A 24468-nucleotide genomic window follows, 5' to 3' on the forward strand; every position below is an offset into this window, starting at 1 on the left:
TCACATTTAATTTGGTCCATTTCGTGAGCTCACCCTGCCAACTGTAAGTGACTTGGTGGAAAACCAGTCAGGTAGTGAAGCCTTGGGCCCTTGCTGTGCCCCCAGACCTCTTTCCCCCTCCTCCCGAATACTGATGGTCTTGGCTTTTCTGGAACCCTGGTGTGGCACCCATCTCTCCTCTGCACCCCCCACAAACATGCATGCATGTGTGCAGACATGTACACATGTGTACACACATGTGTTGGTGTTCAATCATTTCAGGCACATCCAAATCTTTGTGGCCCCATTTGGGGTTTTCTTGGCAGAGATACTGGAGTGGTTTCAGTCATTTCCTTCTCCAGCTCATTTTACATATGAGGAAACTGAGGCAAACAGGGTAGAGTGACTTGCCCAGGGTCACGTGCCTAGTAAGAGTCTGAGACCAAATTTGAACTCAAGTCTTCTGACTCCTGGTCAAGTGTTCTATCCACTGCAGTGCCACCCAGCTGCCCAATGTATGTATGTACACACACATGGTTATCTAGAACAACCTACTTCTGACAAAAGCATTGCCCTAGGCATAGGCTCTGAAGATCTCACCAGGGCCTTCTAATAAAGGGCAGGCTCACAAGCTGTGCTCAAGGAAGGCATCATGGAACAGTGGAGTCTCAGAAGCCAAATTCCAGCTCTGACACTTACTTCCTAGGGGAAGCTGGTAACTCCCTGAAAGTGGCTATATCCCCAGCTGTTGTCAGACTGCCTGGAATTTCATAAATGCTTGCTGGGTAATTGATTGATTCTGTGACCCTGGGCAAGTCACTCAACCTCTCTTAGGCTCAGTTTCTTTCTCTGTAAAGTAAGAGAGCTGAGATCTCTTCTAATTCTAGGCCTACATCCCTGTTGGACCTTGGGCCCCAGAAGAGGAGGCCGAGAGGTAGCCCAGTAGGGAGAGTAACTTCACTTCACTTTTGAATCCCCTCTGTACTCAGCAGTGCAGCAACAAAAGATCTAAGTGAAGGATTCTGGGAACTGTGAAAGGGTTACAATTGCGATATCCACCAGCAGCCCTGTTCTCTCAAGAAATGGGGTCCCTCTAGTCTTTAGGCAGCCCCCAACTCAGTGCTGTGCACTTCAATGGGAAGCTTGGGCCCCGTACTGGAAATGGAAAGGATCCTAGATCTAGAGCTGCAAGGGACCTCAGAGACCATCTGGTCCAGCCCCCTCATTTTACAGGTGAGGAAACTGAGAGCCAGGGAAGCATGCCCAAGGTAGGAAATGGCAAAAGCAGCTTTCAAACCCAGATCATCTGGTTCCAGAGTCAGTGTTCTTTCTTCTCTTCCATCCTCATGAGCACTCTATACCTTGCATCAAGACACCCTCCCCACAGCTCAGCTGAGCCTGGCCCCGGGCCTGAGCCTGGGGACAGCCCCAGATCTGTTCTGGAACCCCTCCTGCAGTGGAAGAGCTGATGCTGGGTTCTGCCGGGCCCCTCTTTGCCTCCTGCAGTGCAGACAAATGGAGGGTGTGTGTGTGTGTGGGGGGTGACTCGGGCCTCTTACCTCCCTGACTGCCCTCCAGGATTACACTGTGCCTCTCCCCCTGCCCGGTGGTTAAGCGGCTTTGCGCTCACCTTTATCCAACTGTGCCATGCTTCTTCTGGGTACTTTGGAAGGCTCAGCTGGAAAACTTTGCCCCTCTCAGGGCCAGGGCTGCTTTCCACATCAATGAGGCTTAACTGACAGCAGGTTTAATATACTTCTTCATTAGGAAGCTCCTGCATTCAGAGCATTCAGAGCAAGAATAGCCCTGCCTCCTTTTTTGAAGGAACTCCTCAGAAAAAAAAGCAGATAGAAATAAATGCCAAGTGGAGGAGAAAACCCCAGTGCCTGAGGGGACAAAGGCCTTCTTCTAGACATTCTTCTGGGATTTCTGGAGCACTACAGGCCAGGGAGGCTCCTGGGGGCATCTCGAAGGCCCAGGAGACTACTCTGTGCCTAATAGCGGCTTCCTCTGTGGTGGGCAGGCAGACATCTGCAAATGAGACACATGCACGGCTCTGTCACTGCCTAGCTGTGGTACCCACGGCAAGCCAATGCCCTCCTCTTTGAGGGCACGGTTCTTCAGCTCAGAGATGGGGATAAAATAGTGGAACAATGGATAGAGAGATGGTTTCAGTTTTCCCCTCTATAAAACAAAGTGGGGGGGGGGGGCAGCTAGGTTGTACAGTAGATAGAGTACCGGCCCTGGATTCAGGAGAACCTGAGTTCAGATCCGCCCTCAGACACTTGACACTTACTAGCTGTGTGACCCTGAGTAAGTCACTTAACCCTCATTGCCCCACAAAAACCAAAATAAAACAAAGGGGAATGGAATATATGATCTGTAATATCCCTCACCGACCCAATAATCTTATTTATTCAGGTAATGCCTACCTGTGTGACCTCGGGCAAGTTCTAGCTCTAGTTCTGGGATCCCATGAGCATGAAGCCTCTGACCTCTATTGAGGGGAATGAGAGAGGAGGTCAGACAGCAGAGCAGGCTAGGAAGGGGGTGGCATGCCAAACTGAGGGCTCAGGACTTAATCTAGTGGGCTTTAGGCAACCATTTCAGGTGCATACAAGAGCCCAGCTATTCCCCAGCATGGCCTGCAATAACAACTCATAGCCAAGTCAAAGAACAAGTCCGGAGCCAAGTTGACCCTTGCCAATATTCAGGCCCAATGATATGAAAAGGGCTCTTTATCCCTGTGGTCTAGACACCCTGCCCCCTTCCCCATTCAGCTTGAATGAAGGCCTTTGAAAGAGAGGGGGTTTTGTGGCCAGAACCCAGAGACTAAACATAAAGCCCTTTAAGGATCGAAAGGATCAAAGCAACCAGAGAAGAGAGGTAGTAATAAGAATCATCATCCTATTTTTCAGATAAGGAAACTGAGGCTCCAAAGAGGCTGTGACTTGTCCAGGGCCACCCTCTAAGGAGCGGGCTATTGTGCTCAATAAGCAATTACTCATTGAACTGGAATGAATTATGGTACGGTAGCCCCCAACTCCAGCAGGGCCTCAGGATGTCTGAATGAAGCCCTGTGTGATAGCAGGCCTTGCTTTGTCTGAGTCTGTTTAGGCCCCAGCTTTTTCACCTTTTCCTATGTCCTGGACCATCTAGCAGGAGGCTATGGGCCCCTTCTCAGAAGAGGGCTTTTAAATGCGAAAAAGCAAAATGCATAGAATTACGAAAGAACTCAAAGGTTAGTGAAAATAAAGGTATCATTTTTACCCCCTCAAGTTCATGGGACCTGGAGTTCCCATGATACAGGGCCCAAAAGGCTACTGGATACAGCCAATAGAATGACAAGCTTTGAATATGGAACACATGGGCTTTGATCTTACTTTGAAGATTTACCAGCCATGTGAACCCTGGGCAAGTCCCTGGGCCTCAGTCTCCTTCTTGGTCAAATGAGAAATTGAACTATGTGGGTCCTTTCAACTCTAACATTGTGAAATTTTTTTGCCCATGCTATCAAAATACAGAATGAATTCATTTTCCAGTGTTTCATTCTGCAGTCTTGGACAGGTTTGGGCCCTGTTCCAGCAGGACTCAAGCTCTGGGAGGACCTACCAAAAGGGGAAAACTTCCATGTGCTGGCTAACAACAGCCCTAAGGACCAGCCTCACTTAGCACAGAGAGTTTCTTATCCAAAGGGTTGGCCACTAGGGGATGACTCTGGGGGCCCAAAGTAATTCATGAAGCCTTCTCTGAAGGTATGGAAGAGATGTATTCTACATTAGTGAAAGCCATGTCCACCCACTGAGGAAGTCAGGGATCCTTGAAGCTCATTCTTTCACATATTCAAATAGTTCACATGCTACCGCAAGCATAAAATCCATACAGTAAAAGCTTGACAGATAGCCCATAATGCCAATCCAGATGCCAGGCATTACAAAGGGACTGTAGGATCCCACCATTTGAGCTCTGGAGCCGGAAGGGACCTCAGAGGCCATCTATATAAGAATCCCTTCATTGTATAGAGGAGGAAATGGAGATTCAAGACTCAGGGGAGGGGGGAGGAGGAAGGGACTTTCCCAAGGTCACACAGATATTATCAGAAGCAAGATTCAGACCCAAGTCTTCCAGAGTTCCAAGTCCAGCATTTGGCAGTTGGTCTTTCATTGTTCTCACTCTGCATTTCCCTTTTTATCACCAAGCTTATAATTGCACTTAGAAACTCAATTAAGCCTCAAACACCTACTGAACATGGACCATGTGCAGATAAAACCTCTGTCCCTGGTACTGGAAAGGGGAAGGGGAAGGGAAAGGGGGGAGGACACAAAGACAAAGATTCAGTCCCTGCCTTCAAGGTGCTTATAGTCCAATTGAAGATCCAAGGCAAGAACCCATGAGCAGGTCAACGGTGGTTCAGGAGTTAAGTATCAGACAATACTCTAAGAGCTCTCCAAATCACTATAGTAATAATTGCCAAGAGGTAAAACCATAGACCATCAGAACTGGAGGGGCCTTTTGAGATCTTCCAGTTCAGTCACTTCATTTTACAGAAGAGGAATGTGAGTTGGAAAACAGCCTACTTACTGAAGCCTCCTAACTGATGTCAAGTCATCATCTCTTACCAAGCTGCCTCTTTTGAATGGCAAGTGGCTAATGGAAATGTTGTCTCTAAGTCATTTGTTTTCTTGATTTTTCAGAGAGCGGATATAGCTGTCGCGCCCCTCACCATAACACTGGTCCGAGAAGAAGTGATAGACTTTTCCAAGCCCTTCATGAGTCTGGGCATCTCCATCATGATTAAGAAACCTCAGAAATCAAAGCCGGGAGTGTTCTCTTTCCTGGACCCCTTGGCCTACGAGATCTGGATGTGCATTGTCTTTGCCTACATTGGAGTCAGTGTTGTTCTTTTCCTGGTCAGCAGATTCAGTCCTTATGAATGGCACTTGGAGGATAATAATGAAGAACCTCGGGACCCCCAGAGCCCTCCTGACCCACCTAATGAATTTGGAATATTTAATAGCCTCTGGTTTTCCCTGGGTGCCTTTATGCAGCAAGGATGCGATATTTCTCCAAGGTTGGTTTCCACATTATTGTCATCCCCCTTCTCGTGTTTTGTGGTCACACACAAGGGCCATGGCACACATGTATTCATCTCAACTACAAATTTCTTCCATGTACCATTCCATCCAAGGCAAAGCAACATCATCATACCATTTAGCTTGTTAGCATCCTTCAAGGAAGTTGTGTGAATTCATTCCTGCTATAATATCTGTATTTGCGTATGTTACAGCTAATCTACAAACTCTGACTAATGCCAATATTGACCGGCGGATCTCGTGTTTATCAGAGAATTCTAAGTAATGTAGTATTAAGTAAGACAGTGAGGGTTTCCTATTCAGCCAGGCTAAGTGAGGCACCAGTGGGGCTAGCCCTAGGCAAACATACAAAAGCAGATGGAGCTTGTCTTTGGTAGCCAATCATTTCCCCTTATGTATCCTCTATCTCCCAGGTGCCCTATGCCCTGTGGGTGCTCAGAGCTGCTCCACATTATTCTCCCTGGATAATTCCCCAATAAACACTCACCTGACTGTCCTTCCATCCCTCCTTAGCTAGCCATCTAGTTGATAACCAGCCTCATGTCACTAAGGTCTTTTTAACTGTTAAAGACTCACTAAGTTCACCCTCCAGGATACTTGTTCTTTGACAATGGACTCTTGGAGATAATTCCTTAACCAAAGGATATTCCACTCAATCAAACATTATGTAGTGCCCCTGACTCCTGCTGGTAGAATATCAGGCATCTCAATGGTCCAGGGAGGAAAGTATTTAAGACTCGAAGTACAGCATGGAAGTGAGCATTCATTGCAATTCCACATACGCAAAATTTTCAGTCTCATTCCCACACTTGTAACCCTAACTATTTCTAAGATGAGACTCGAATCTCATTTAGTGATAAAGATATTATGGGGAGGGGCAGCTAGGTGGCGCAGTGGATAGAGCACCGGCCCTGGAGTCAGGAGTACCTGAGTTCAAATCCAGCCTCAGACACTTAACACTTACTAGGTGTGTGACCCTGGGCAAGTCACTTAACCCCAATTGCCTCCCTAAAAAAAAAAAAAAAAGATATTATGGGGGCAGAGAGGGTGCAAAATTGATCATCGTCCACGTTATCAATGGCCACTGAGTTTGGACTCAGCCATGACGTTGATACCAGCTAAAGCTGTCTCAAGCCCATCAAAGCTATAAAACGAACAATTGTCTTTTGGTTTGGACAACACTCAGAGAGTTACCATGGCATAGATCATTTACAATAACCTAATAGAGTCATAAAACCCCCTGAAATGCATTCCAATAATGCTGCCTTCTATTGTTTGAAAATCATGGTCACCAGGGCTTGAATGCCACATGCTCTGGCTAGCCTTCTACTCCTCTCAGTCCTGCCATCATCCCCCTCCCCAAAATAGGTCACTCCTGACCACTTTGGCACTTACCCATGTATGGCCATTCCGTGACTTTCACCTGGGCCTCATCGGTTGGGCACATTTCCTTTTGAAATGTGTATTGTCTATCTGCCTGTTGCAAATCAGAAAGCGGGGCTCCTGAATGACCACTAATGAAGGCTATTGGAACACAGCCAGTCACTCTGCGGTGAGATAGCGCACACTCATTAAGATGGACGGTTTTAATGGCTTTGCATAAATAAAGCTCTCCAAACTGGATTGATGATCTCACCACCAGAGTTGAACATGCTTCACACAGGACTTTTAAAGGGCCGTTTGTTTTAGGTGGATTTCCCCAAATCACTTTAAGAAATATTAACTTTAAAGTCAGCTGGTGACCTGGAACTGGCAAGCCAGGCAGGTTTAGAAAGTTCCATAGCAAGATTTCTGGGGCAACACTCAAGTGGCAGAGGAATGTAGTAGGTTATTATCCCCATGGCAAAGACCGTGTTCTGCCGTGAAGACAAAGATACCAGGGGTGAGTGTGAGCAAGCAGCCGTTTTCTTCTTCAGAGTATATAATTATTGTCTTTAGAAGCCCTGTGTTTTCTACCAGGCATGTGATTCTTTCCAGGAACAGAACACACCCACCTTCTCTGGTTTTCACCCATCAAAAAAGAGAGCACCCTTGGATTTCCAATAGCATTTCATACTCTATACCACTGGGGTCACCTCTGCAAAATGAGTCCCAACTGGCCTCAGTGCCCAAATTTTGCAATTTGGTTATTTGTTTGTTTTTAACTGTTCTTTGTTCTGTCATACATTTGTATATACCCCAGGGTATGGGATAAGAGATAGAGTATTGGAAGAGGCCTCAGAGGGCCTTCAGAGGCTAGTAGAGTCACAGATTTAGAGGTAGAAGAGACCTTGGAAGCTGAGTCCGACCCCTTCATTTTAAAATTAAGGAACTTGAGGCCAAAGGAAGTTGAGTAACTTGCCCACAGTCCCACAGGTAAGCTTTGAACCCAGCTCCTGTGACTGTAGATCCAATGCGTTTCTCATCCTCCCAGGCCTCCTTCTATTCTGCCATCCTTCCCATTCACAAGTCAGTGCTCACACATCCAGCACTTAGAGGCTTTCAAAGGGCTTTTGTCCCAGTAGCCCTGGAAGGAGTACTACAATGTCCATTTTATAGATGAGGAAACAAGGCACTGAGAGACTAAAAGAAGGTACTGTGTTAAACAGCTAGTAAGTGTCAGAGCTGGGAACTGAACTCAGGTCCCAGCTCAGGGTCCAGCCTTTCTGCCTGTGCCCCAGGTGTATGTAACCGTTGGTCTTTCATGGCCCCTGAACAACAGACATCTTGTTTTGTTTTAAGTAGTTACCATTTGAAACAAGCTCCCCAGACAATTCAGATTTGTGCGTGTGCAGTTAACTTTCCCCAAATGACTTTATACAGCAGTGGTAAACCGAGGAATTATGAAACATTGTCTCCCAAAGAGCTGAGAGAGACCTTAGACTTTGGAACATAAAAGCCTAGAATATCAGAGCAGGGGAAAGACTTTAGAACATAGAATGTTGGAGCCAGGAGGACCCAGAGAACAGAAAACAGAACTTAGACCAGTGGTGTTCAACTTAAATAAAAAATGGATTCCCGTGGGTTGCATCTTGACTGAGAAAATGACAAATTAATATTATCTACACTGTATTGTATTTTTATTTATTTTGTTAAACATTTTCCAATTACAGTTTCAGCTGGTTCAGGCAGCACTGGGGAGTTTTCTCCTTCAGACCATAAGTTTGACACCCCTGCCTTAGAACATAGACTATAAGATGTCAGAGCTGGGAGAGACCTTAGAAATGATCTCTCTCAGCTCTTCATTTGACAGAGGAAGAAACTGAGGACTTGAGAGGAGAAGGGCCTTAAGCCAGCTCCTCTAGTCAGAGGCTGAGAATGGCACGTCCATAGCCCTGCCACCCGCTTCCCCAGGCCAGCCCTGCTTCCCTCCTTCCTTCCCCTGTTCTGGGCTGCCTTACACCCAGATGCTGCCTCCACTTAGGTTTGCTTTGTCTCTCTCCTCTAGTTGATGACCAGTGTTTGTGTTCTGGTTTCCCAATATCTAATGAGCCTGTGCCTTGGCCCAGCCTGTTACCAAACATAAGCCCCGAGAGCATTTCAAATGCTTTTGACCATGTGTTCACCCAAATTAACGGGCTGGGAACCAAGTACTGGGACATCACAAGGAGAGCTGTAGGCGTCATTCCATTTTGGCCAGACAGAGCTATTGACAGTGTCCTGAGGGCCTAGAGAATCCGGGCAAATGGGAAGTTTGACACTTTTAACTCCCTTGACTGAACACAGTGAATGAGTTTGCTCTATATCAAACTGCAGAGAGAGGCAAATATCAAAAGAATAACCCTTAACCAAACACATACCAACCAATCACATTTCATGAAAGGAGAGATGGAATTCAAATGCTCTGGGTCTTGGCTTCCCCTTCTATCAAGTGAAATTGTTGGATTCAATGATCCCTTAAGGCCCCTTCCAGTTCTGACAGCCTATATGATCCCATGAATCCCTTCTTCTTTCTCAGTCTCAGTTCCCACTTCTGGCAAATGAAGTTAGATTACATGACCTCTAATGTTCCTTCCAGCTCCATTAGACTGTGAGCTTCTTGAAGGCAGGGACAGTTTTTGCTCCTCTCTTTTTTTTCTTCCTTCCTTCCTTTCTTTCTTTTTTCTTCCTTTCTCTCTTCCTTCCTTTCTTTTTTTTCTTTTTATTGCTGCTTTTTTTGTATCCCCAGCCCTTGGAACAATGCTTGACACATAGTAGGTGCTTAATAAATGCTTGTTGACTCTGACAGCCTGTGATCCCATGAGGCCCCCCCTCCTCTCCCTTTCTAGGCCTCATTTGGCTGTTGTCCCAGCTCTGACATTCAATTCAGTCACTCCATAACTGGGTCCTGTTTGAAATCACCTGATTTTTTTTCCAGACCAGTTTGTGAGCGTGGGCTTAGACACAGCCGAATGCTAGTAAAAACTGGGTATTTGAAAAAATAATTCCGTCCTTTGTCTCCCAAATATGAAGCATTTCCATCACTATTTCTTAGCAACAGGGCAACCGAGCCTGTTCCCCAGGCCCGAGCCATTGATCCTCTCTCCCCACCTCATACAGCCTTTGTGATATTGTGATTGACCTCTCCAGCCCTTAGTATCTTTCCAACCCTGCCAGAAGCACACAGCTTTGTCTTCTTCCCCAGAAGGGATGTCTTTGAAGGAGTTTGACAAGCAGACAGACACGCACAGACAGACAGAGCTGCCGCAGTCCTTAACAGTGGAAGCAATCTGGAAGGAAGCCAGCTCATGGTTTCCCACTGCATGGGAAGTGCTCCCCCTGCTGGTTGTATGCAGACAGAGCTGCTGCAGGGTTAGCGGAGGGCTGGCTAGCTGGGGATCAAACGGGTCCAGCCATGTCTTTGCTGTCCTCTCTCTGTATTCAGAAAGATGAACTGAAGCATAAATCAGGTTGCACTGACTTCTGGAGACCAGCTAACCTCCTCCTTGTTCCCAAGCCATTCTTCTCCCCCTTTCTCTAGGTAGTGAGATGGGCTGGGGCGAAATCCATTCTAGTGACACATAGATTCATGAACCTCTTAAAAGCAGAGAATATATGCAGAGCAATAAACATAACAATAAAGACAGTAGGGATTGGGGAAGAGGGGGCTCTTTCTTTTTTTTTTTTCCTCAGCTTAAGCGACATCCTTTTGCCTTCTGATATACAACCAGCACCTCTTCTTCCTGCTGCAAATTCACTTTAGGGGAGCCAGGGTAATAAATAGATGATGTAATAGCAACATTTTTATGACAACTATTTCACGAGGTCTGTGGCTAAAAGCCAACATTTTCCATCTCAGGGACACAGTTCCTTATTCCCATCAGAGAGAGCCTTAAGAACCGATGATTGATTCTGCACGTTTTGAGTTTGGGGTGTTTTGGTTTGGTTTTTATCCTCTCCTCAATCGGTCACAGCCATGGAACAGTGAGCAGTGTGAAAATGATGTATATTTTTGGAAAAAGGAGATTTTTAAAAAAGGAATCACCAAGACTCTATGCAAAAGAGAGATGGATTTACAATTCGGGCACTTCTTTGTTTAGCAAAGTGGAGATTCATATATTTGCTCATGGGAAGAAGGTTAAGGGCCCGTCCCTCACTTTTAGAACCCTATCAGAGGTTATAAATAGATGCACTTTATGACTAACCTGGAAATGGGAGTTTCTTGTGCTCACAGATAACAAGTCCAGTGTTTGTTATTGACTCAATCTTCCAGAAATTTTTGTTTGGCTGTCTCTTTCTCTTGTTTCTAATTTGCTTGAGCTTTCTGCTACCTCAATCCTCCCAAATCTGATTCACTGATTAGAATACCCTATCAGAGGCAGAGGAAACGCCAGTGTTGGAAAGCCCTTTCATTATAGTAACCTCAAGATCTGTCTCATACATGTAAACTTGGTCTGAAATGAACATTAAGCAATGTGCCAATTTAGTCAAGGGGGGAGATGACATTTTGAAAGGTGACAGGCCTTTTAATAGAGCTTTTGTCAAAAGTGACCGGGCTGACCCATCAATGTCTCTTTGTCTAGCTGCCATTTGAGATGCAGTCATAATCATTTGCAAAGAGGAAAGTTACTTAACATGCAAATGGATATGCAGCTCATTCCTCTCAGAAGAACTGAACTCCCATCCCCCACCTCTCCCTCCAGGGAACTAATAGCCCTTTACAAGTGTATAGGGAGAGGGTAGCGAGAATAGCAAAAAGGAGTCCTTGTCAGAGCTACTTGGGTGGAGGGGAGATGTGGAAACTATAAATTTCTAAATCTGATATCAATTCCAAATGAGAGGCATTATCAACATGATGGTCAAAATCTTTAGCCTAGTAGACCACCTTAGTGAACATTTTCCAGTGAATTGGATTTTTTGGTCATGTCAGAGCATTGGCCTATCTGTACTGGAGTCTACTGTAGCAAGGAATTTGTAATTAGAAACTGGGAGTGACTGCTGTAGTTTTGGTGAATAGGTACCCCATATGAAAAGAAATGCTGAAAAAAAATTGTCCTTAGAATTGCCAAATTCAGTAGCAAAGTAAAGACAGTCATTCATGGACACTTTGGGTGACCATTTTCCAACAGATTTGGACTCTTTCAGTTCTGACAAAGGCCATTTTCTACTTTGGCATTTGGATCAACCATCTCTAAATCAGCTGTGGAGCTTGTCAAAAGAACCAAGCCTAGACCTGGTTTGGGAGCACCTTAGTACCAACACGTTCATGCTGTGTGACCCTAGCTTCCAAAAGGCCCTCTCTGTTCCCTTCCCTCCATCAAAAGTGGGCCACGTAGAACCACCCATGAGTTTGCACCCTGGTTCATCGTTCTGGGTCCCATTGTAACCCCTCAGGACCTCCCAAATATGTCCTGCCCGAGACTGTCAGAGCCTGCTTCTTCCAATGACAATCTCACTCCCCTGTCCATCCTAAGGAAGGGTTAGATCCTTTTGCATTCTCAAGGTAGTGTTGGCTCTCCTGTATCTTTAAGTGAATTTTCAGCGTGAACATGAAAATGACATCTTCCAGAAATTGCTCACCATTCCCATTTCTCTCCTCTTGGAACCACAAAGGAGAGATATTTTCTTGCTGATTAACAAAGCGAAGCTACTTACAGGGATTAATCCCTTATACACTAATAATTGTTTCCAAAGTCATCCAGATCAGTCAGGAACTAATTAAATGCACACATCTTCTTCTCCCCCCCCCTCAAAAAAAGAAAAAACAGCTTATAGAAAGTCCAGCTTTATAAAAAAACATTCTGTGTATTTTTGGTGTCCAGAAGTATAACATTCATCTCTGACTCATCCAGATGTTTTTCTTTCCTGCAAGGAAAATGTTCTCCCTCTGCAACCCTGAGAGAGAATAATTATTAGTTGGCAAAAACCTGTTAGCAGAGTGGCTTTTCATGTTGGAGGGGCTTGAAGTGTTTGTGTTGAGGAAAGAATTAAATAAATATTCCATTTTGTACAGCCAGAGAACAAAGCTAAGCAGCAGGAATAGAGGCCTTGAAAAATCGAGTGGGTTCTGTAAGCACAATTCAGTACTAAGATGGATCTCTATCCATCCAACATGAGCACGGCTTTCTTGGGGACACATCACAACCCTTTCAAACTTTCTCATCTACCTTGGGTCTCTCCCATTTCTGGAGAAGGTGTGGCTATGATTTTATCAGTATAAGGAACTGCTAGGTGGGAAACTCCATCCCCCAGTGAAGACTGACAATTCATCCTCAACTTAGAGTTGTTGAGAGCCACCCAGGACCCTGAGAGGTTAAGTGACTTGACCAAGGTCACACAGGAGTAGGACTTGAGCCCAACTCCAAAGCCAGCCTTCTTTGTTCTACATTATGGTACCATTTATAGATTCTTGGCATTTTTCATAGAAGGTCTGACCAACCTTCCAGAGGCCTTAGTCAATAAACAGGTATTAAGTACCTACTATGTGCCAGGCACTATGTTAAGTACAAAAAAGAGAAAGACAGGCTCTGCCCTCAAGAAGCTTACAATCTAGTAGAAGAAGACAACATGCAAAAAGTCTGAAAGGTGGGCAAGGAGGAGAAGATACCCACTGAGGAAACATGGTGGAGACGTTCCAAAGTAGTGCAGCCAGATGAGAAATAAGATGTCTGAGCTAAGCTCTCTACTTCAGTGGAGGTTTAGGTTCATGGCACCACCCTCTAATCAGAGGGGCAGATGGTGGTAAAGAAGTAGAGTACCAAGACTGAGATCAGCTAAGTCAATGGTGTCAAACTCAAATAGAAATGGGACCCATACATAAGGATCCCTGTGGGTGGCATATTGACTTAGTTTTTCGATGTATTCTTATTTATGTTTTATTCCATTTTTATTTATTTTGTTAAATCTGTCTTAATTACATTCTAATCTGGTTCAGGCCACACTTGGGAGTGTGGTGGGCTATACATGCCCATGAACCACATGTTTGACACCTCTGAACTAAGGGACCTTAGAGATCATCTAGTCAAACCCCCTCATTTTACAGATAGGGAAACTGAGATCCAGATTAGGGGTGGGCTTTGCCAAATGTAGCAAGTAGAAAAGGTGGTATCAAACCTACTGTTTCATGTCTCCCCACCCCACCCCCAAGCCTTTTCTTGAAATGTATTACAATTCATCCTCTTCCTATACCTGTTTGTAGGCAAGGGACCAACCTATCCTCCATGATAAAGCTCTGTTGTCCTTCCCCAAGACAACCTTTCAAACTTAAAGCTTGCTATCGTGCCCCTCCCCTCTCCAGGTCTTCTCTAAGCTAAGCATCCCCATGTATGGAGTGACCCAGTTTCCACACCATCCCGTTTGGGTAGTCACATTTTATAGGGGCCTTCCAGAGATAATGACAATTCAAAGAAAGCATTCTCACGGTAAACTTTCAATCATGCAGCAGGGCAGGTCAGTGGGAGAAATTTTGGAGGACAGAACCACTCAAATTCTGTATGTAAATGTGCCCTTACTTTAATCTAGAATTGCCCATTTACTATGGCTTGGTTTGTAAACCAGAGGGCTTTAGGCCCCTGTGGCAACACAAAGAATTGAATTGGAAAGGAAGCCCCCAAAAAAGAAATTTTTTTTAAAAAGAAAGGAAGCCCATAGATGGTCTAGAATTGGTGTTCAGCCTTGATAGAAAGAGATCTTTATTTTCTGTGGTGACCCATATTAGAGATGCTAAGTTCCACCAGCCATTTATTTCAAGAAAAAGAAATGCATGTCATCTTCTAGTTCTTTTCTCCATACACAACAACTCTTTAAATGGAAAGGTTGGACCTGACTGAACTTTAACACTATGAAATTTCTTTCCTGGGCTCTCCACCAGTGGACAACAATTTCATTCATATGTTTCCATTCCTCTTGTAGTGAGGAAGGCTGTTGCTTTTTTTCTTTTCTCTTGCCACAATCTCTCCTTAAAAGATCACAGAGAAATCTAGACCTAGAAGACATGTCAGAAGTCAACTAATCCATACCCTTCATTTTATCTAGGAGGAAACAGAAGTCCAGGGAAGGGAAGTGACTTGTCCAAGGTCACACATAGGATCCTAGACTACAAATCCAGTGCCTGATCCTATAGAATAAAAGGCTGATCTTCCCTAGGTGTGGCAGGCAATGTAATGGTCACTGGCCATGATACCATGGCTGGGGGCAAACAGTATAGGCAAGAAAGACTTTCCTAAATTTAAAAAAAAAACAAGCCCCTATATTCTGGTGCCCAGAAGAAGCATACATTTTGGCATCCTGCTATTTCAGACAAAGGCTTTCTCACATGTGTACCCTCATAGCACCTGCTCCCTTTGATGAATTGTGATTGGATTAACCAGAAGTAATTCCAAAGATTTATCAGCCCCTCTGGGTTGGGGTTTGTCTTGGCTTTTATTTTGCAGATCTCTCTCGGGCAGAATTGTTGGAGGAGTTTGGTGGTTTTTCACCCTCATCATCATCTCTTCCTATACCGCCAACCTCGCTGCCTTCCTAACTGTGGAAAGGATGGTCTCGCCCATAGAGAGTGCGGAGGATCTGGCCAAGCAGACTGAGATTGCCTATGGAACCCTGGACTCAGGCTCGACCAAAGAATTCTTCCGGGTAAGTGACCTTTCACTTGTTTGGGTCTGCTTCTTCTGGTTTTTGTTGCTATGTTTAAATCATTAAATCACTTTTTAAAAAGATATGGTATTTCCAAGGGGGAAGAGACAAAGGAGAGAAGAAGGCATGAACCTGGAGTTCTTTAAAATGGGAGCAATCACAACTGGTGCCTCAATGCATGCCATTTCTCACAGTCGAAATACCAGAAAGGGCTGGGTTGCTACTAGAATATGAGTCTGACTCAGTCACTGAACGGTTACAGAAAAGCAAGTTATTCTTTGTTGGAAGTGGATTTTCTTTTCAAATATATGTGGATGTCCCTTTGAATTGGTCTAAATATTCAGATATAGAAACAGATGTTGGAATAGATATAGGTATTGGGGGCAGCTAGGTGGTGCAGTGGATAAAGCACTGGTCCTAGATTCAGAAGGACACGAGTTCAAATCCAGCCTCAGACACTTGACACTAGCTGTACGACCCTGGGCAAGTCACTTAACCCCCATTGCCCTGAAGAAAAAAAAAGAAAGAAAAAAATAGATATTGGTATAGGTAGAGATGCCAATATAGTTGGAGTTTTTTAAACTAGTCCCATGATTTCATTGGTTTAAGAAGCTCCCAGGAGAAAAACTCCTCCTACCAATGCTACCAACATTACTAGTAAAACCAATTCTTCTATCCCATCTTCCTTGAGGACTCAGCCTTGATGCTGGTGCCAGTGAAAGAAGAAATGGCCAGTGGGTCCCAGGAATAGGAGCTTATTCTTCATGCTAGAGTATACTTTCCTCTGAGTTGTATGACTTGTATTGTGTCAGGCATTATCACAACTTCTTATTATACCCAATACTTGAACTATAACTATAAATATATCTGAGATTACCTTCCATTTACATTTTGTATATCCTGTATGCATATATTTATTTGCACATTGTCCCCCCCATTAGATAGATAGGTGGTACAGTGGATAGAGCAATAAGCCTAGAATCAGGAAGACCTGAGTTCAAATCCAGTCCCAGACACTAGTTATATGACCCTAAGCAAAGACACTTAACTGCTGTCTCCCTCAGTTTCCACAACTGTAAAATGGGGCTAATAATAGCACTTACTTCACCGGGTGGTCATAAGGATAAATGAGATAACATTTGTAAAGCACTTAGCACAGCATAGGTGCTTAATAAATGCTTATTCCTTTCTCTCCTTCTATTAGAATAGGAATTTCTTGAAGGCAGGGGTTATTTTTCCTTTTCACTATATCTCCAATACTCAGTACAGTGCCTGGCATGTAGTAAATGCTTAGTAAGGGGAAGGGGAAATGACTTGCCCAAGATAACACAACTGAGATATAAATGCAGCTAGTTATAGATGATATATGCTGATCCTTAATATCTCAAGGCAATTTTTTCAGATTGTCTCTGGGTGGCTGCATTTTGTATTATTTGGGATAGTATGTGTATTTGATTCTGGGGAGAGATGTTCTCCATTGGGTCTAAGGCCCCAGCTTTAGTAAGAGAAACAGAATGTCCATTAGGAAAGGGATGCAAAGAGATATCATCCATGCCCTTAACAGAATTGACAGAGAGGAGGGGGTGACAGCTGGGAGAGATGATGGAGGCACCATTTACTTTGATTTTCACTGCAGTCATCTTTGTCATTGGGTAATTGGACCAGACAGAATGATGCCGAGGGAGTTGGCTTGCCTTGAGTCGTGCTCAGGTGATCCGAGAAGGAGAGCATGTTTGTCTAGGAGGTGGGTCATGGACTTAATTGTCACTCCATAGCATGAGATCCAGAGGACCCCAGGATTGAGACCTAAAAGGTGCCTTAGAAATTGCTCTTACCGAACACAGTACATTAGATAAGGAAAGACACCTAGCAAAAAGGAAAAGATAAGTCATCCTCTCTCATAGTACAGGAATCAGGCCCCTGATAGTGATAATAATCAGAGCTGACATTTATGTAGGCTTTAAGGTTTGCAAAACACTTTGCCAACATCATCTCATTTGGATCTTAGATAAAGGGTCCAACTGCTTGCTTTGATGCTGACCATCCAAAGTAAATTGACATTGGAATTAAAGCAACCTGCATTAGTAAATCAGGTAGAAGTGCATTCCTAAATGTGCTACCGCAAGGTTTGTCCAATCACTGCATGGGAAATAGGAAGAGGGGAAGCATGTTTCTTGAATTTACAACAATTAATTTTTTAAGAAGGCTACCTTTTTCAGTTTCTTATGCAAAGCCCATCCTTGCCAGTCCTTCATTGGGCAGCTAAGAATCTTTTTTTTTTTTTGGTGAGGCAATCGGGGTTCAGTGACTTGCCCAGGGTCACACCTCTAGTAAGTGTTAAGTGTCTGAGCCTGGATTTGAATTCAGGTCCTCCTGAATCCAGGGCCGGTGCTTTATCCACTGCAGTGCCCCCTAGCTGCCCCTTAAGAATCTTATATGTTGAGGTTCTAATTCCAGCTCTGCCAAGCCCTTTAACATTGCACAAGTCCCTTCCCCTCTCTAAGCTTCAGTTTCCTTCTCTATAAAATGAGGGGATTGGCCTAAATGATCTTTAAGGTCCCTGACAACTCTAAATCCATGAATTAAAAGCATTTTTATGGGGCCTCAATTTCCCCCTCTGGAAAATGAGGGGTGTTGCATTAATTTATGTCTAAGACTCATTCCAGCTGTAATAGTATATGTATCTCTGAGCCAGAGCTTTCCAGTTGCTCATCAGGAGCTGGGGAGAAAGAAAATATCCAGCTCACTCTTCTCTGTGCTACCTAAACTGGCCTCCAATCCCCCCATCCTACCCCTACCAACAAGAGTATGGGATGATCACACCATCCTTTGGGAATGGTACCATCCTAGCCCTTCCCCAATTTGTAAAACCTAGAACCACAGAAATTAGAGCTGGATGAGACCCGAGAAACACCAGAGTCATTGTCCAAATAACTCCAGCACCCCCCCCAAAAAAAAATTATCTACCATATCTAGTATATCCATCTGAAAATGAGTGCCTTTGTCTAGACAATCAACTAAATGCTCTGATATTTACTCTGTGTGTGGAGAGATCAGACTACAGATGGCTAAAAACCATGGGACTATGGGATTTAGAGCCAAAAGGGTCCAAGACTTTCATTTTGCAGATGGGTAAACTGAGGCCCCAAGAGGGGAAGTGACTTGCCCAAGATCACACAAGTATTATGTGGCTGAGAGGCAACATGATAAAGCACTGAACTTTGAGTCAGGAAGTCCATGATTCAAATGCGGCCTCAGTCACTTCCTAGTTACGTGACCATGAACAAGACACTTAACATCTCTCAGCCTCAGTTTATTCATCTATAAAATGGAATGGTTGAACTGGATGGCCTCTAAGGACCCTTCCAGCTCTAGATCTAGAGCATGTGAGTAGTCCATCAGAACCCTAGAGGCAGCTTGGTGTGACAGATTTGGAGACAGGAGGACCTGGGCTCATGTCCCCATCAAAGCTACTTATTAGGTTTGTGGCTCAGGCAAGTATTTCCCTTCCCTGGGCCTCTGTTTCCTCTGTAAAAGGAGCAGGGGGGGGACTCAATCATCTATAAGGTTCCTTTCCAGTTGTAAGAAAATAATTATTAATAATACATTTCTAGGGGAGACCCAGAGATCAGTTTCAATCCTTTCTCTCCTCCCCAACTCCCGAAAGTTCAGCTCCTGCCTGGGATGAGCCCAAGGGAACAAAGGAAATGCAGATTGATTCTTTTGTTTAGAAACACAATGAGGGGGCAGCTAGGTGGCGCTGCAGTGGATAGAGCACTGGCCCTGGATTCAGGAGGACCTGAAGTCCCTCAGACACTTGACACTTGACACTTACTAGCTGTGTGACCTTGGGTGAGTCACTTAACCCCAATTGCCTCACCCCCCCCCAAAAAAAGGAAACACAATGAGGCTCTAGAATTTGCCCTTTTGTATAGTCTTTAGACCACCCTCAAGTCATGTCAATCAATGGAACTGAATGATGCTATAACCAATGAGCTTAGATCAATGTGTACTGACCTGCCTATATCTAAGAAGGATAAAACCCTTGGCCATGCCAGGGTCAGCCCCTTTTTGCTCTATTTTTGCCCTCTCTTGCCCCTGTCTCTGGCCTCTCTCTCTTGGTGTGTGCTCTTAGAATTATGTAGGCATGAAGGCCTGAGACTGTAAGGACTTTGGGTCAATTCTTTACTGGTATATATGATATTAATTAATAATAAGTGCTTCCTGCCCAAATGGGTGCAATAGCCATTAATATATAAATAGCAATTAATTTTTAAAACCACAGTTTAGGGCAGCTAGGTGACACTGCAGTAGATAAAGCACCGGCCCTGGATTCAGGAGGACCTGAGTTCAAATGCAGCCTCAGACACTTGACACTTACTAGCTGTGTGACCTTGGGCAAGTCATATCACCCTCACTGCCCCGCAAAACAAAACAAAACAAAACAAAACCACAGTTTAGCACAATAATTTAGAAAATGCAATTCTAGGCCTATGATCCTACAACTAAAAGTTACTTTATCTTCTTGCCTCAGTTTCCTCATTTGTAAAAAGAAAAGGTTGGACTAGCCAGTGCCTAAGGTCTCTTTAATCTCTAAGTCTGTGATTCTATGGTCCTAGCAGAGCTGAGATTTGAACCCAGGTACTCTGACTGCAAAAAGACTGAGCATTCTTTCCATGACACCATGCTGCCTCTGCTAGGCCATGCAGGACCCTGGCACATCTGGACACTGAGAACAAATTACATCATCAGCCCAAATCTTTCTGCATTGAAGAATATCCCAAGAAAAGACCGCGGCTCTATGGCCACCCATGGCTGGGATCCACTACCATGCATTCCCCCTTCTGCAGCAATTAGAGTTTGGAAAGTTGCACGTTCTTTAAAGGGAGAGATGACCTTGGAGAGGAGGCATCCATATGGATGGGGAAAGGGAGGCTCTTCAGTGAGACCCCTTAGCCCAAAGGCTGGGAGGAGGATGGGGAGCAGGAGGGGGAGGGGGAGGTGTTCTGAAAGGCAGTGGAACAGTCCAGTCACTGGATTTGTGTCTGTTCTTGAGGCTTCTTCCTCATCAGTGCAGACTCCATAAGGTACAAGACAGACCATTGCCACATTGGCTTAAGAGGCCAATGGGCATTCACCAAGTGCAAGTGACCTTTTCTGGAGCTGTTCTGAAACGCAGATTAGGGAAGGAGGGGGAGATGGGAGGAAAGGCCGTTGTGTTCTGTCCGAAGTGTAAATAGCTAGCATTTTGTATGGCATTTTAACACTGGCAAAGTACTATACGAATGTTAACTTACTTGATCCTCACAACAACCCTGGGAGGTGGCTCACACAGCTAAGTCTGAGGCCAGATTAGGACTCAAGGCTTCCTGACTCCAGGCTCAGCACTCCGTGCACTTTGCCTCCTAGCTTTCCCTGAAGTACCCATCTTGTGCCAGACACTAGATAACACATTCCCTGCCCTCTAGGAGATTATACAGAGTGGAAGCATGTGGGGAGAGGCATTTTGAGAAAGATCACCTGGGGAACCAAGATAGGCGTGGGGTATGAAGTGGCTTCTGAGCTGATTTTGTTTTTTGGGGTTTTTTTAGTGAAGTAATTGGGGTTAAGTGACTTGCCCAGGGTCACACAGCTAGTAAGTGTCAAGTGTCTGAGGCTGAATTTGAACTCAGGTCCTCCTGATTCCAGAGCCGGTGCTCTATCCACTGCGCCACCTAGCTGCCCCTGAGCTGGGTTTTGAAGGAAATGAGGGATTCTGAGACATAAGTAAAGAGAAAGAATATTCCAGGCATGGAGAATAGCATTGTGGGAGGCAGAATGATGGCTGTGAAGAACAGTGAGAAGGCCGGTTTCTTACTAAGAATAACTAACATTTCTCTAGCATATGTATGTGTGTATGTGTGTGTGTATACACACACATATATATACACGCTAGATAAATGTTAGTATAATACATATATGTGCATATATACACATGTTAGTATATATACATATGTACAAATATATACATACACATTTCTAGACATAATATAATATAAAACTACAGCATAGTACATGTGTGCTTTTCAAAGCACTTTACATGTACTATCTCATTTGATCCGCCAGGTGACCTCGGACACATCACGGCACTTCCCTAGGCCTCAGTTTCCTCATGTGGAAAATAAAGGGATTGGCCCAGCTGGGAGATCCCTTTCAGCTTTGTGTATGTAGACTAGCTAACATTTCTATAGCACTCGAAGGTTTACAAAGCCCTTTATATAGAGAGCATCTCATTTGCTTCTTACAACAATCCCATGAGGTAGATGCTATTATAACCCCCATTTTACAGATAAGAGAACTGAGGCTCACCAAGGTTAAGTAACTTGCCCAGGGTCACACAGCTAGTATTAGTATCCTTGGCAGGATTTGAACTCAGGTCTCTGTTCTCTCACTGTCTTTGCCTCTGTGTCTCTGTTCCTCTCATAAAACTTTAGTGCAGCCCAGAATAGGTGTTTTGTTTCCATCCTTCCCTCCTATAGCCTGACTCTATATTTTTTTCCTCCAGAGAGATCTCATTTTAGGGGCATGACCTAAATTTTAAAAAGGTGCTTGGTCTTAGTGCCATCCATCAAAGAGGTTTTATTTTAACTTCTTTTGCCCCAGGAGAGGGAAGGAGAAGTGAAAGAGGGAGAAGGAGCAGGGGGGAAAGAATAAGAAAGACAAAGTGAGAGGAGACAGAGATGAGGAGAAAAGAGGAGGTAAGGACAGAGAAAGGAGAGGAAGAGTGACTGAAGAACTTAAGAAAATTGTAATCCATCTACAGAGAAATAACTGATGGTATCTGAAAACAGACTGAAACACATTTTTTGACAATTCCTTAATATAAAGTTTTGTATTTATCTGTTTTCTCTCACAACCTAGCTAATGTAGAGATGTTTTCCATGACTACTCATGTATAACTTATATTGAATTGCTTGAGTTCTTGGGGGGGGGGTGGGAAAGGAGGGAGGAAGAAAAGTTGGAACACAAAGTTTTTTTAAAAATTGATGTCAGGGCAGCTAGGTGGCACAGTGGATAGAGCACCAGCCCTGGAGTCAGGAGGACCTGAGTTCAAATCCAGCCTCAGACACTTAACACTGGCTGTGTGACCCTGGGCACGTCACTTAACCCAAATTGCCACACCAAAAAAAATTGATGTCAAAATTTGCTTTTACATGTAATTTGGAAGATAGGAAGAGTAAGAAGGTAAGGGAAAAGAGGAAAGGAGAGAGAAGGGCAGAGAAGGTGAGGAAGAGAGAGAAAAGGACAGGTGAAAGAGAATGCTCTCCTTTCCTCTGCTTCTCCTTGCAATACGCACACTTATCCACAGATGTACGCACAGGTATACACACATACCCCCAGGTGTACATACTCACCTACAGGTGTTTATATACCCTAACACAGGTACACACACTCATCTACAGATTTGTACACACTCACCTATAGGTGTACATACACGGGTGTGCACACCTACCCCAAAGGTGTACACATGGGCATGCATACCCACCCACAGGTACACACACTCATCCACAGATGTGTACACACTCACCTATAGCTATACACACACCCACATCTGCAGGTGTGTACACACTCACCTCCAGGTGTACACACTCGTCTATAGGTATACACAGACACTCATACACATAGAGGACAGTAAACCTTCCCACTTGCTGCCATTCTCCATACCCCCGTGACTTGATGCTCTGAGACCCCCTGTGCCTTATGTGGAGGTTCCCTTCAAGACCACCTCAGAGCTCCCAAGGCTACAGGAGGGCCAAGAGCTGTTTGCCCAAAGTCACCCACCAAATGAAATCCATCATCCCATCTCCTAGATTCTTCCATGCTAACCTACTTGTTCAGGTAAACATTTCACAGCCCAGAAGCCTCAAGTCCAGTTAAGCCTTCATGACCACAGCTAGAGCCTGCCAACTCTGTGGGGCACCATCAGGGCCCTTAAGATCAGCTAGGACTGCCTGTTCTTGAAACAGACTGGAAACCTGGGGCCCTGCCCTGGGGGAGCTCACCTCCCAGGATCTTACCTCCTTTCCTTCTCTGACAAAGTCAAATAATGTATTAGCTTCCTGGCTGGAGGGGTGAGGCCCATCTGTTCAAGCAAGATTCTGCTACATTCACTGGGTGGGCAAAGCAAGTTAATTATTGAAAGATCTCCTTCATTGCTGGCTAGAGGCCTGAAAACCTTGGCCATAAGGTTTATAGGAAAATTTCAATGAACTGAAACACAGAGGGTCATAGAATCTAAGAAAGTTAAGCTAGAAAGGTCTTTTGAGTTTATTCTCTCCCTACCCACTAAAAGTAAGTTATTGGCCCAAGGTCAACATATCTGGCTAGTGATGGAACTTGAACTAGAACTCAAATCTCCCTAGGCTCAAATCCTGCCTCAGACACTAGCTAGCTGTGTGATGCTGGGAATGTCACTTCTCCAGGCCTCAGTTTCCTCCTCTGTAAAATGAGGCCTTGGATTCAGTGGCTGCGAGGTCCCTTCCAAGTCTAAATCTCTGAGCCTATAAGCGTATGCCTCCTAATCCAGTGTGTTTTTTCCCATCATCCCACCCTTCTCAATTTACCAAAACTCTCAATAAGCCAGACTTTAAAAAAACCTGCTCTCAGGAGAAAGAGGCAAATTGCAAGAAAATAAGCCATTTTGTTAATGTCTAGGCTTGGGCCTCACTCAAAACAGGCCAATCTCCTGCACTTTCTCCATCTTCAGCCCCCAGCGATAATCCTTCAGGGTCAGAATAACAACCCCAAGGTCCCCCACATCTAAAGCCAGATTTTGTTTACTGAAGTAGGGAAGCAGAGCAAAACAATTTATAAAAGATTTCTGGCAAGAAAAAGTTTCAATTGGGTTTGAATATAGATTTTGGTTTGGCTATATTTATAGCCATAAATGCATAATATTTCATTCATATTGTGCTTTTAAAACATTATTCTGTGGGGGCAGCTAGGTGGTGCAGTGGATAAAGCACTGACCTTGGATTCAGGAGGACCTGAGTTCAAATCTGGTCTCAGACACTTGACACTAGCTGTGTGACCCTGGACAAGTCACTTAACCCTCATTACCCCCACAAAAAATACCCCAAAAAACATTATTCTGAGAATGGTCCATTAGTTTCACCAAATGGGTCAAGGACACAAAAAACCTTAAGAGCCCCTGTTAAACTTCCTCATTTTCCTGAACAAGAAACAGACCCAGTGAGACACAGTTAATTTGTGGCATAGCTATGACTTTGAAGCCAGGTCACCTGGCTCCTTTCATTGTCCCAAGTCTCTGTGGCAATTGAAAATTTCCAAGACACAGGGTTTCTGGATAAATTATAATCGATTTAAT

The 24468-nt window shown here is 44.4% G+C and overlaps 1 protein-coding gene across 4 annotated transcripts in view; it reads left to right on the forward strand.

Annotated features, from left to right (window-relative positions):
* GRIA3 (glutamate ionotropic receptor AMPA type subunit 3) overlaps positions 1 to 24468 on the forward strand; it is a 283993-nt gene that overhangs the window by 199196 nt on the left and 60329 nt on the right. For all 4 annotated transcript variants that reach the window (XR_006354013.1, XM_043974889.1, XM_043974891.1 and 1 more), the window contains exons 11-12: positions 4674 to 5050; positions 14903 to 15101. Coding sequence is in view for 3 of the 4 variants with exons in the window: in XM_043974889.1 (XP_043830824.1) it covers positions 4674 to 5050; positions 14903 to 15101 (576 nt within the window). In the remaining variant the exon portion in view is untranslated. The remainder of the gene's footprint in view (positions 1 to 4673; positions 5051 to 14902; positions 15102 to 24468) is intronic.

The sequence above is a fragment of the Dromiciops gliroides genome, chromosome X (assembly GCF_019393635.1).
Source record: "Dromiciops gliroides isolate mDroGli1 chromosome X, mDroGli1.pri, whole genome shotgun sequence".
Classification (NCBI taxonomy): Eukaryota; Metazoa; Chordata; class Mammalia; order Microbiotheria; family Microbiotheriidae; genus Dromiciops; species Dromiciops gliroides.